Raw genomic sequence first — 14,575 nt, forward strand, 5'->3', positions numbered from 1 at the left:
TTGCGATCTAGAAAATTAGTACATATGGCTCCTAGTATCTAAAACGGAGTACACGGTGAAGCTTTATGTGCATGTTCTCAACCTATTACAGGCTTTCATTCAAACATCTCTTCTGAAATGTTATGGTAGTACTTGCAGCCTACCATGGATGGACGCTGCTCTTGCCAGGAACTATAGAAAGACACAGAAACCCTTTGCAGTATATCTCCTTTCTGGCTTCATTCCCTCATGGGGTCAGAAGCATCTTATTGTTGGTCAACTAGGAACACAGTGGACCTTTCCTTTGGATTGTCTCTCCTACTGAGTACTCTGTGGAGCTCTTCCTTTCTTGTTCGAGAAGAATTTTGAACTGAAATAAAATGGGTGGTTTGAGCCCTACTTTTATGCAAACTTTCTAAACAGAGAATGTGGGGCCACTTTCTCAAACTTCAGAACCGGTTTGGGGAGTTTTGCTTCCAAGTGTTCTTCTCAGGCTACTGTTTACACACAGTCTTTGTGTAAAGTAATGCTTCTCGCAGCAGACAACACTGGGACGGTCTCCAAAATGGAGCACCCACAACGTGGATATATTGACGTATGAGGTTTCTGCACCTGGCGGTCATCAGACTTCCAGAACAGTAATCAGAGACAGACAAAAGGGCAGGCATGGCCTATAAACTTCCACATATTGCAAAACCGAAACTGCAGTCCTATCCCACACTTATACCATCAGTCAACTGGAATGTTGTTCAGGAAGAACTAATTTAGCAACCCCTTGCTAACAAAGTCTTCATTGAGTTTCTGAAGACAACTCTGTTTTCATTCTCCTCTCTTCAGTGTCTGGTTCCCCACCCTCCAGTCACAGGAATACAGGCAATATTCTTACACTGTCTGGGGACGCGGTCCACACCTTTAGTCTTATGCCCTGTCAAAACAGGGGCATACAAAATGTATCCATTGGCTACAGCACGAAGACTCATTCACAGAAAGTCCTACTACCACACGCTTTATTCAAACACTATACTTGCATGCACACTCAAAATACACACGGGATGTCAGTACAAGATTCTGGGTTTCACTAAGAACCGAACTTTACATGGGAGGGGTCCCTAGGTCTCACTCTAACTGAGACAGATTAAAAGGTCTTCTCATGCTAGGGATTCTCGAGACATGGTATGCTGCCCCCGCCTCTTTATGTGCTAACCCCAGGAAGGACAAATATAGTAGTCCTGCGTCTACTCTGAGGGCTTGGTGCATCCCCCCAGGTCGGTCTGGTTCCTCACATTTGTCATGGACAGGAATAGGCCGATAGACACATGCATGGTTAATGTAATGCCAGATCCAAAATATTACTCAGGATACCAGATATACATGCAGTCAGGCACTCATCATAGGACTACACGCAACCTTGCCAAGTAACGAACATTCCTGGTAAACCTCAAGCCAGTAGCAATAACTTCAGGGTTAGTAGAATAAAAACTACTTTTTTTTTTTAACAATACATCCCCAGTTTGTAGTGTCAAACACTGCTTTGTTATGGAGAGCACTAGATGTGCAGCTATCATGAAGGATGAAAACGGCCGGCACTGATTTCACTACTAATCATAGAAACCTAGGATGAAGAATGGTTGAAGTTGTAGTGAATACTGATGGCATTTGGCATCAGTGGAGGTCGTGTTCTGCAGCCATCACACCACACCAGGGAATTTAATGACTTACATTGTTCAATGGTATGGTATTACAGCACTGAACAATCACTTTCTGGCTCCAATGGTGTTGCTTACACTGGAGGAGCACATATAAGTAGTTTGTACACAGTCATCAACCTTTGCAGTCTCTAACAAGATAATCATTGGCACTCATAAAGCACCAAAGCACACCAAAATGTAATTGTTGTATTCCTTGATCAATTCAACAATGTCTGCAAAAAGTCGAAATTATTTAGTCCAATCCTATATGTGCTATCTAAACACACAGTCTACAATGAATAATCCATATCCGAACAAAGTATTCCGTTATCACTTATTTTATTCCCTACAAAAACGGTAGCCGACGCGCGTTTCGCCCTCCTGCGTTTCCTCAAGGCTCTTTTCAACTTAATGTTTGTATGTATAAGATGCTCAAAGCCAGTCGTTTTCATAAAAGTATAATTTGCCTCCAGAATCTGCCCTTTTGCCTAATAGATCGCGGTCTTGGCAAAGTCTATTGAGGTCGAAAAATCAGGCTTGTTTATTCAAGTATTGTAACATGAGGTCAGTCCATAGGAAAAGGGACAATATTAAGTCCACTCAAAGGGTTTAAGCGGTCCCAAAAGCCTCCTTCTGTTGTGCGCTGTCTCTCGCCGCCAACGAAAGACACACGTGGGGTCCTGCAGGGCTCGATCCTCTCCCTGTCCCTCTTCAATCTCTTTGTGGAGCCCCTCACAATCATCTTGAAAAAAGCTGGAGTGAATTACCACCTTTACGCGAATGCCACCCAAATCTATTTCAAAATCAAGTCACCCAGCGACATCCAACACCTCAATGTCACTCTAACCGAGATCAAAACTTGGTTCAACGCTAACTACTTAAAGCTCAACCCAGATAAAACGGAATTAATTCTATTCTCTCCAAAAAGTAACCACCGTCCAATCCAAGAGTGGCTCAAGAATCTGGATGCCCTAAACTGCCCCCTCGTCCTATCCGACTCAGTTAAGTCTCTAGGCATCACCCTTGACAAGAACTTATCAATGGAGGCCCACATCAAAAACTCTGGAAAAGGTGCGCTTTTCTCACTAAAACACCTCAAGAAATTAAAACCTTTTTTTCCCCATGATGACCTCAAGACAGTAGTTTTATCCCTAGTTCTCTCTAAAATCGACTAAGGGAACGCCATCCTAACAGGGACTCCAAAAGCTCACCTAGACCCACTAAGGGCAGTGCTGAACATGGCCACTTGACTCATATCTGGAGTAAAAAGATTTGAACACATCACTCCATCTCTCAACTCCCTCAACTGGCTTCCCATGGAAAGGAGGTGCATTTACAAGCTGGCCTGCATCACACACAAAACCCTTCACTCTCCGCCCCCCAACTACCTGAACAACAAACTAGTAAGAGCAGGACAATCCAGAACTCGGAGAAGCTCCAACTCACTCCTTCTTATCCCTCCAAAACTGAAAAAGAAAACCACTCAGTACCGATCGTTTCCTGGCAACGCTCCCAGGATGTGGAACGCTCTCCCTATAGTCCTCAGATGCAACCCCTCCTTCTATTTCAAAAGGGACCTGAAACTCCATCTCCTTAACAAATACTTTCCTGACCAACGTCAACGAACCTAGACTTCAATATCCGAACTGACTCCTCTCTCTCTTGACATTCAAGGGTAGTTGGTGACCAGACTGTGTTAGCCACCTTCGTTTGTTTTTTCTCCCTCCCCTGTTTACTTATTTTTCATGTTGTATTTTTTATCTCTGTTTTGCTTCCTTACCGCCTTCCTAGTATGAAATGCAATTTTCTTCTGTTTTTACAGTGTTTATGTAAAGCGCTCAGATACCTACGGGTCAAGCTAGCTCTATATAAAACTTTTAAAATAAATAAATAAATAAATAATAGGTAGCAGATAGCTAAAAAGCGAGACCTATATAAAGCAATTCTATTTGTGGAACCAAACATATGAGACAACCAATCATGGCTCTTCGACTGACCTGAGCAGCCTTCTTCCCTCTCTCCCCCCCCCCACCTATATAAAGCAATTCTATTTGTGGAACCAAACATATGAGACAACCAATCATGGCTCTTCGACTGACCTGAGCAGCCTTCTTTTTCTCTCCCCCCCCCCCAGCACATTGAGACCCTCGCGGGTGAGTAGTGCACTTTACAAACCACTGATTGATTGATTGATTGAATTTCAGCAAAGAGACTCACAATTCTTTTTGCTTTAATATAACATTATTTCACCTTTCAGCCATGAATGTTTAAAGCACGCTGGATAAACACTGCCTCAAGTGTGATGGGCTAATTAACAAAGAACTGCCGGTCATGTACTTGGGCTCTGCCATGCTGTACTATCCTCCCCCATTGTGAAACTGTGAGCCTGTTGTACACGCAGTTCAATGAGGTAAACATTCATCACTTACACACAGTGCTGATTGGCTGGTCAGTTCGAGTTCCTGCAGGCTGGCAACGTTGAGTGTCATAAATTGGGTAATAGTGACATTCACTAATTAAAGTGCATGAAGCGCTATATAAAAATACGCATTATTGTTACATGCTAAGTGTGCACAAAAGCTACTACCACTTATGCGAGTGTTGAAGAGACCTGCGGGTTAGCCAGTGTGAGGCCTCCCAAAGGGTGGGAGAGTTGAGAGCTATGTTACTTGATGACAGCAGTCACACCAGTAAAATACAGTGATGAAAAATCTTTTTGATATTTACTGTCGAACACATCTTGCAAGCACTTTACAATAATTCCACACCACAAACCTACTTTCCATGGCACTATGTGGCATTCTCTCCCACTTCCTTGCTAGCTCCTTCATACATCCCTCTTCTCTCATCTCCACCCCCGCCGGAAAAAATGGATTGGCTAACAATCGCCTTCACGTCGTGATCTATAGTAATACATTTACAACACAGAGGCGGGGCACTGGGGACCTTAGTGATATGTCAATACCCTCTACTCGCCGATACACGCTTCGACACCTCGTCAGGAGTAGTAAGCACTGTATAAATGCAGTTATAATTACCAAATAGCCTAATATCTCCCCTCCCCCAAAACACAGGCAATCCCATCGTCACACGCTATGTGTCCCCATGTCACCTGGGGCACTACTTGTGGAGAGGTGTGGCGCCGCGGTGGAGAGGTGTGGCGCCGCGGCCAGGGCGACTGACGCTGGAATCTGGGGATCACGGTTCGATCCCCGGCTCCGGCGGCAGGTTAGCCCAGCACCATGCGACTCTGGGCAATAGCTTGCTTAATCTTCCCGACGGCCCCCCGCGCCTAGAGACCCTAACGGGTGATTGTGCGCTATACAAATGTGGATTATTATTATTATTATCACTCAGTGAGGCATTGTTTATTTATGCACTGGTATATAGTTTCAACATTCCCCAAAGGTGCCAGAGCTCAACAGACATAAATTGTTACCTGGATAGTTACAAATGGTTATAGAATTACATATATAAAACACAAAGTTCTCGCCAAAAGCCAATCCCATTCACAGAGAAATGACGGTGAGTGGACCCATAAACTGGTGCAATTTTCAGTGCTTTATTGTGCGTGCATTCTCGCCCAGCAGTCCGATATATATATATATATATATTTTCCCAACATTCCCCAAAGGTGCCAGAGCTCCATAGACATAAGTTGTTACCTGGATAGTTACAAATGGTTATAGAATTACCAAATAAGGAGATATATATATAAAACAAAATGTTAAATCAGTTCAAAAAATGGAAACTAACGTACAATAGATGCATACAGCAGTGAAAACTTTGTAAGCGCCTGATTAAGTGGTTCAAATCGTAAAAGTGAAACCACGAGTCCCAGAACGGAATAGGGAGCTAGGACGGGGGGGGCGGGGGGGGAGCTGTGACAGGCACAATGGGCCAACTGACAGGACCGAGTTTGCCAAACTCCATGATAAACAAGCATTGTTTCAGACTCTTACTGACCCACACAATACCCCACAACCATCCCCTCATGGCATTAACTGGCTCACACCCCAGTGGCAAGACTCACGGCTGTGCTTACCCTGCCCCTTTCGGAAGGCGGGGGCCCTCCTCTGCCTCCCCTGGGAGGGCCCCCTCTCCATCCCCGGCTCCGCTGCCCCCCTCCTCCTCGGCGGCCCCCGCCTCCTCGGGGTCCATCTCCGTCAGCGTGCTGCGGGGGTGGTCGGTCTCCGCCTCTCCTGCGACTCCCCCCGCCACCTCTCCAGCCCCTGCCGCCGCCGCCGCCGCCGCGCTCCATGACACCGGCCCGGCTCCTGACAGGTGCCCTGCGAGGCACTGACAGCGGTGCACCCGGAAAACGAGTCCCGGAGGCCGGAACTGCAGAACTCTACGGAATACTCAATGCACTCCGCAGAGCGGAAGTGAGGTAGAGACTGTGCTACACCGAAGCCGTCCCCCAAGCCGGAAACACGTGGACGCGCGCTCTTAAAAACATCCCGCCTTCAAATGCTAGAAGCGGTGCCGCCGTTGGAGCGTAGAACAGATGCATAGTGTTACTCTGAAATGTGTCGCTCGTAGTGGAAATAGAACATGCGGCGCATCTCGTGATGATATAGTATCATGTGTTTAATAAACAAAGAATTAATATTTTATGTATGGATAATGATACATTTGTCCTAACGCTTAAAAGTGTGGCTTAACGGCTAGAGCGACTGTCTTTTGAAGCTGGCAAAAGGCTCAAACATTCTGTGAATCTGTGCAAATCACTTAGGGGTAGATGTATCAAGCGAATTTCGGCCTTTGCGAATCGCAAAAGGCTTTTTTGCATTTTTTGGAATGTATCAAAAAATCGCAAAATAAGGAATCGCAAAAATTTGCGATTCCTTATTTTGCTTAAGCATGTAAGGGATCGCAAATTTTCCGATTCCTTAAATGCGATGTATGTGGAATTTAGAAATAGCGAATTTGGGTTAAGAAATCGCAAATTACCACCAACTTATAGTTGGTGGTAATTTGCGATTTCATTTAAAAATGTCCTATTTGGCATTTGTGAAGGTGGCATGTGACGCACATACATGCCCATAGGGCATGTATGTGCGCCATATGCACACACATGTAAATTTCAGGGGTGCAGCAGTGTGTCTTTGAGACACCCCTGCACCCTTGAAAATATTCTCAATTTGCGAATTCGCAAATTGCGATTCGCAAATTAAGAAATATTTCACAATCATTCCTATGGGCCTTCTGGCCCATAGGAATGCATGGGAAATTATACCTTATTTGCGAATTCGCAAATTGCGAATTTGCAAATAAGGAATATTAAGAAATCGCTAAAAAATAGCGATTTTCAACATACATTCCATTTTGCGATTCCTTAAAAATCACTATTTAGAAATCGCAAAATGGAATCTTGATACACCTACCCCTTGGTCTACCGGTGCCTAGAAATCAATGTGTCCATTTGTAATGCAACCGGTGCTCATGTAAAGCGCTTTGATTCCTTAGGGTCAAGTTCGTGCTATATAAAACTGCAACAACAAAAAAAGTGTCTAAAAATTAATAGCAAACTAAATTATCTCCTTTTTCAATAAATATGTTTTAGACCATTATTTATTTGATACTGAGGCATACATGCCAACAATTTGGAAGAGGAAAGTGGGAGATATAAAAAAAAAGAATCTGGAGAATGTATATCTCCTATTGACTTCTGTTGCAGCCTGCATCCAGTCTATTGGGCCTTCAAGGATTGGAAATCAGAAATTCAAATATACGTTTTTTCCATACCGGTTAGGAACACAGAGAAATCGTTATGGCAGGCAGAGAAAGCATGACAAAAATGTTGTGCACCTGCTTGTAGGCAGTGGCGTAGCTAGCCCATGTGCTGCCCGTGGCGGTCCCTGCATTTACTGCCCATGGCATGTAAGAGCGGGGGGGTGCTGGCGATTCCCGTGACGACCGCAAGTAAGAGGAGGGTGTCGGGGGTGCTGGCGATTCCCTCGACGGCTGCAGGTAAGGGGGGGGCGCCGTCCCAACAACACATGCCGCCCCACCCACCTTGTTACGCCACTGCTTGTAGGAGCAGGTTACTGGCAGTGCATAATCCGAGTCACCAGGGCTTTCAGTGGGCCAGGTCCTGCCGGTGCTCAGCACCAGCAATTTTAAAAAGCAGGTGTTGAGACCTGTCCCTATCTGGCTCTCTGTTTTTGCCCTCACCATCAGGGTGAAAAACAAATCTTCATACTGCAGCAGTATCACCTTTCACTGCTTTGAATGTAACTTCAAAGAGACTCGCAGAGTTTCTATTTAATATATTTTGATGTAAATGTGTAGGAATTTCAGAGGAGCGCAGTACCAGAGCCCTAATGGAGAAACCGCATCTGAGCTTAACTAAATTATTGTGTGATGCTCTGTTGTCCAAGGGTCCGAAAGCGCAGCAGAGGCATATTTACTGCGCCTGCTGCTGCTCTCTTCCCCTGTGCTGGCACACAAACAGGCTGCCTAGCACCACGTACACACCTGTGCACTGTGGTGCAGAGGTGGGTGCATTATGTCTGCAATGGGTTTTGTACTGGAAGAATAACCTTCCACTACGAAATTCTATGCCTAGACATTTATTCTGCCATTTTAAATGTTGAAAATGCATTGTAGATTGCAGCACATATGCAATGTGTGACATGTTTGGGGAAATAAAATATTTCTCCAACTTTGCAACTGCTTCAAAGAGGCATTCCTTTTTGACAGAAAGCCAAATCTGACAATCTTTTTAGATCTGGCTTTGAATAAAAAAACATAGGTGCTTGTGCCGGAACCCCCATGTTAGGATTACAGAAGCTGTTGGCAGCAGGGACTCAAACCCCCGAACCAGCGTACTATAATACCGCAGCATTAAATCACAGGGTATAAGAACCCCAAATTTCACCAACTTCTGCAAAATAGTCTGAAACACTCAACTATTGAGACGAGGGTTTGCAAACTACAATGCACATTTGATAAGAGTTACGCAGCAATCCTGTTCCACAACAAAACAAATATAAAGGACAATGCACTTTCAAAGAACGTTTGACACTTTTTGCAATGTCATAGCAAAAAGAAGTTGCATGCTCTTGTGTAATTACATTTTTACATTACATTTGCAGATGCTCCACCAAAATTTACTACAGGAAGACATTTTAATTCAGGAAAAGTAATAGGACGTTCATTTATATTTTCTCTTGCTATGAGGGACCAAACCCTTTATCAGGGACCACATTCTTTCAGTTGCTTAGCTGACACACCTTTTGTCTGATTCAGTGTCAGCTAGAAATTTTAGCAGAGAGGGAGGCCAGACACTAAGAAACACACTCACTCACACTCATGCATTCACATGCGTGCACAAATACACAACACTCACTTACACAAACACACATACATACGTGCATGCACCAAACATCAGAGAAAACAAATTACCTTCACTACAGCTCTCCAGGAGGAAAGCCTTGGAGGTCCATGGAGAGTTTGGACTTCTGCCTTCCCTCATTGGCTGACCACAGGCATGGGCGTCCGCAGGGGGGGCAAGGAGGGGCGCTTGCCCACCCCTGGAGCGACCCTCCTTGCCCCCCCTGCGGACGCCCATGAAAACCGTGACTTCAAGACGGGGTTCTCACTCTCTTTCCTCTCCTTTCTTTTATTTGCTTCCCTGTGAAATGGATCCAAAAAAGAAAGACCCTTTTGCTAGAAATGTCATATTTTTCAAAGTGCAGCATTGTGAATAAAAGGCTAAAAATATGAAAAATAGATAAATAACTAAATAAAGTAAGACAGAGTGGTAGCAAACTGGCCAAACTGATTTTATTCACACTGAAACACATTAGCGCCACTTTTACAGAGTTTGCCAGTGAAGCTCTATTTTTGTTTTCTTGTCTTTGTTTTCCCTGGACTTGGAACTAGTGCACCAATCCTGGAGGTACTGCAATGTGTGGATTGGAAAACAAAATGTGTGCTGCAGCTCTGCGTCCAGTGATGTGGTCATTTTACCCTACTGCTTACGTTTTGTAAGGATATAAGCAATGGCCATTGATATGGGTCCATTCAGGGCTCTGTAGTCATGTCTTTAACTTTTCAGGCAAAAACTCTAACTGATTTTTGAATAGTGAGTGCAAAAGCATTAAGGTAACCATGTTGTTCCTGCTTACATTTCCCATGGTTTGCTAAATTTTGCCTTCCCTGTAAGTGTTTGCTTTTTCCAGGATGTTGTTACTTTTTTTTGTAGGCCGCATATTGCCCTTGTCTATTGCGTAATTTAAATTGAGCCGCATCCAGGTGTTTATAGCAGGCAACAATTGGGTTGTAGTTGAAGACAGTGGGAGTTTTTCTCAGTGGGGCAGTATGGTGTTCAGTGGGGGAGAGGATGTGGCACTATGGTCAGAGCTGCTGAATTTGGAACTGGGAACCAGGTTCAGCCTTAATAACCAGTCCACCAGACCACTCTCCTGCGAGAGCACAATCACATGCTAGACCTTAGAAGGCTTCGCAACACCTTAGAAGTCCTGGTGTCTTCACACCAGCAGGTGGACCCTAGCATGACAAGTGTAGGTTAACCTTCTAGTCTTGTCCACAACTATCCATACTGAAGTTCACCTCCAGTCTTGCGGGCAGGCCTATGAAGCAGCACACACTAGAACAACAGTCACTGAGGTCACAGGACCCTTGAGAAAGGCCAGCTCTAGGGCAGTGCAACCAGTGTGACCGCACCGGGTGCTGACTTAGGTGGAGGCATCATGTTTGCAAGTATATTATGGTTTTAAAAACTTTGCTGCCTCCTTCCTGGCCTCCAGCAATTTTCGGCAACAATAAAAATGTCATGATGACTCTGGTGATTAATGTTCTTTCTGGAGAGAGATCAGAATTTTGTCTAGTGGAAGTTTTGACTCATGGAAAGGTAGCTCAGAGGGTTAATGTACCGGCTGCAAAGAACATGCGCCATGCAGATCACAAAGTGCACATAATGTAAATAGGTCAGTGGGCTACTGCTTTTGTCAGAGAGATCCTTTTGTTACTTGCAGTTTATAAGTTAAAATCCTAACTTAGAACAGTGAGCTATTAACTGTCATCTAAGAGCTGCATACAAACTGCAAGGTATACATTAGAGCCTTATGTTGTGTTTGATTATTCTAATGTCCCAAAAAGTGTTCTTTTGGACAGAAATCAATTCTGATTATTAAGGAGAACGCCAACCATGGTATTATGTTTTAAATTCCAGGTATTGTGTTTCTCCAGACCAATCACTATAAAACTATACGGACTACTAGTATGGTTGTCATGTGACTCCTACACCTTGTAGTCCTTAGTCTTATGTAACATTTTCTATACAGTGATTTACACACATATTGATTGCCTCTAAGTAATGTGTGTGATGTAAAGTGCTCTGACACCCTACAATGGCATGAGTGGCGCTGTAAATCAAATTAAATGCATCTGAGAGAGAGTCGTTATGGAAACTTGGGGGGCAGAGTTAAAGGGTGGTAGTGAGGGAATCCATGGCAGAGGTGGTCATTGGGGGGCACTAACAAACATTAATGCACAGGACACCACCAGTGCTATGGCTGGCCCTACCCTTGAGGCCAGTCTGCCTCACCCATAGGTACCTCCATTGGCCTTGTTTCAGCAGTAGTAGCTGCAACTCACCATGGATTGGCATTGCAGGATTTGCACGCACACCAAACTAAGTTCGCAAACTTACAGTCACCCGGCTTCATTCACAAGCACTTTTAACATGTGCTGCCTGCTGTGGGGCCCCTGGAATTAATTATGCAGCAAAGAATGACAACATTATGCCGTAGTGTTGACTAAATTAAGCATTAAAAAAAGGCTGCAGCGTAATGCAGTATATTTTCAGATATTTTATAATTTTGACATGTGTACACATGCTAACAGTCTCTGGAAAGATTTTGCCTTATTAGTACCAGTGTAACATACAAACGCAGCAGTGAGAAAGGTGACCAATCAACCTTTACAATAGGCAATCCACTCCGCAGCAACACAAGTCACATTTTATATTTACTTTTGATAATGTTTGAGCTACAAACAATTTATTAGTTTAAATGGTCAGATCATGCAGCAGATCTTGCATTATGAGGCAAATATGGCAGAGCCATAATTTTAGAGAAAACATTTGCAAACTAGGATATTTTGCCATTTATGTTTGAACTGCTGTTGTGGAAAAAGGGAGCAGTGCTGATGACAGAAACTCCATGGCTCGGAGACAAATGGCTTGTGTTTCCACATTTTATCGTATTTGGTACATTCTGTGATTAGTAGCATATCCCACTTTGTGAATATATTTTAATGTCATTATAACCTTAAATATTCATGTGTATCCATTGGTTGATTAAACTGGGCAGTGAAATGCCAAACAAATACTAAAAACTTGGATGTCTGCGCATTCTGGCCACACATCTGGTTCCACCCACAGATCCAATCCTTGGGTTATTCCCGCCCTTTGATTCTCCGTCCACTGTTCCCCTACTTTTTCCCCCCACTTCGACCACTGTGTAAGACTCAGCATCCCTGGACCTGTGATGTGCCGCCGCTGCGAGCGCCGCATGTGCCATACATTTACGATGCCGGGCTTCACCTGAAGGGAGCTGGCCATTATTGTATCCCTAAACGTGGGCACGTTTTCAGTTTGAGATTGACTACACGTAGAGGGACTCTAAGTTTCTTTTCAAAAATATAGCTAACATTTGGACCTATACATTTTATTTTGTATAAATTAATTGAATGTGTGTAAAATTTAGCAATGCCCGGGGAATTCTAGTAAAGGGAGCACCCATTGGCGAATCACTAGCGTGTGTGATTGCTGCATTATTTATTACTAACTTTGACGTTGTGCTTTAACTTTGGATAAAAGTTATCATGAATTCTAGCACCAAGAAGCCAATATTGGTAAATATGTGTGCTACAAATAATCCCTAACATACACTGTGCATACAGTATATTTAATCTGGTGCTTTAATCATAGGCTGTTTTAAAGTATTCTGATGAAAATTGAATCGTGCTGAAGACAGCCTTGATTGGTGTTGGATCGAGGACCCAGAAGTCTGGACATCTAGCAGACAGAGATAAAGCACCTTGTCAGAAAGTTTAACGTTTTCCCTACAGGTGGTGTTTGTTGGCCTGTGGCAGGGTCAGTCACATGTCCTGGATTCCTGGCATTTAATTGAGTCTATCCCAGTTCTGCGCCCCAGTGTTTCTTGTGCCCCACCTGGAACACATCATGTCAGAGGATGGTGATGACATTAACATTTTGCCCCCCCCTGGAAAAATTTCTGCGGACGCCCATGACCACAGGTCAGCCAATGAGGAAAGGCAGCAGTTCATCGCTCATCACAGAGTAGGATGGGTTCAGTGAGACTGTAGACACCATGCCACTCTGTGAAGAGGTGTTTCTGATTAACAGACAGCCCTGGACACTTCAAGGCTTAAAACGGAGGCACCCAGGTCCATGGCAATCGTTGATGCTCTCCCTTGTCATCAAAGGGAGGGCCTCAAGACAATTTTGCTAGGCTGAAAAGGTAACGCCCAGAGGGCTGTGAAATCCTCAGCTGGGCAAAGTTCAGCTCAGGCAGCCTGGAGCCTGCACACTTAGCGCATATCTAGGTTCTGGCTGCCTGACCCGAACAATAAGTGTCTATCAGGCTGACCATTTCTCTGCCTGACAGACACTATCCTAGTCAGCAAAAAGGTGGGGACATGGCCCCTCAGCCCATACGGACAGGTCATGGCTCGTCTGAATACAGTGGGGCCTCAGAACAGAGGTAATTGACAATCATGTCAGTCAGCATGATGTGGGACCGCCCACCCCCTTCAGAGTCTGAAGGGGGTGGGCGGTCCAGTGTCATGTTGAGTGACATGCATTGTCAGACTAGCCGGGACAGGCAGCAGCACAATTGTGCATGAGTGGGGAAGGTGAGCAAATTTTTTGCCCGTGCCTTGTCATGCGAACTTGTGTTTGCACTGGCTTGCGCATGCCCATTAGGAGCCCCTTGGTCTCCTAATGGGCAGGCGGCGGTGGATGAGTAACCGTGCCCTAAGCCAATCCTGGCATTGCAGCAGCGCCAGGATTGGCTGACTCCAGTGCTGTTCCTGTTGAAGAGGCGCCAACGCGGACAAGGAGCAGAGGCGGTCAGGTACGTTTTCTAAAGGGTATTCTCCCTCGGCCCCCCCGCGCGACCCCATACTATTCTCCCTCGGCGCCCCACGAGCCTCTCCCCGCGAGCCGCAACTGCTGCCGCATAATAGAGCCCCGAGCCCCATGTCATGTTTCTTTTCAAAAGTGAAATACAGGCAAAAGTGGTTCACAAGTAGGGATAGTGCCTTTACATTTTTTTTAAAAAAAAGGTGATTTTTCATTGAAAGCATGTGCTCGGTAATTTTACATATTTATTAATGACGCACGAGAAACTATTTAAGTTGTTTTGGCAAATGAGGGACGCAGAAGATCAGGAAGTTCATGTGGTCAGGTAAGTTTTCTAAATGGTATTCTCCCTCGGCCACCCACCCCCATGTGACCCCCCCACGAGCCCCCCCCCCGCCGCGAGCCGCGACTTCTTTCTAGACTAATGCTGCCTGAGAGATGGGAATTTTCTTGTTTCACGGTGGAAACATTGATGTTCCATGTTCGCCCCGTGCAGAAAGCAGTCATTACTAACAATGTGAGCATCGTCAAGCCTCAGTCCGAGGTGCAGAGATGAGAACTTTGGTTACTTCCGGGCACTCTGAACACCCCTCATATCTCAAACCCCCTAGAAGATATGACTGCAACTCAAAATAATCATTCATCTGAGACCTCCTTCCCTGGTCAGGATCACAAAGCAACTCACTAGGAGACTACAAACCAGCCAACCTCATCCTCTACCTCCCACACAGAACGCACATCACACCACACCTCAGGGAGCTCCACTGGC

The 14,575-nt window shown here is 44.9% G+C and overlaps 1 protein-coding gene across 1 annotated transcript in view; it reads right to left on the reverse strand.

The window, feature by feature from the left end:
* The window catches only part of AVEN (apoptosis and caspase activation inhibitor), a 959,958-nt gene extending 953,996 nt beyond the window's left edge, over window positions 1-5,962 (reverse strand). The window contains exon 1 of the mRNA XM_078659451.1: window positions 5,713-5,962. Within this exon, the coding sequence (XP_078515577.1) occupies window positions 5,713-5,928 (216 nt within the window). The 5' untranslated portion in view covers window positions 5,929-5,962. The remainder of the gene's footprint in view (window positions 1-5,712) is intronic.
* Between the last annotated feature and the right edge of the window lie 8,613 nt (window positions 5,963-14,575).

This window comes from Lissotriton helveticus, chromosome 9, assembly GCF_964261635.1.
Source record: "Lissotriton helveticus chromosome 9, aLisHel1.1, whole genome shotgun sequence".
In the NCBI taxonomy this organism is placed as follows: domain Eukaryota; kingdom Metazoa; phylum Chordata; class Amphibia; order Caudata; family Salamandridae; genus Lissotriton; species Lissotriton helveticus.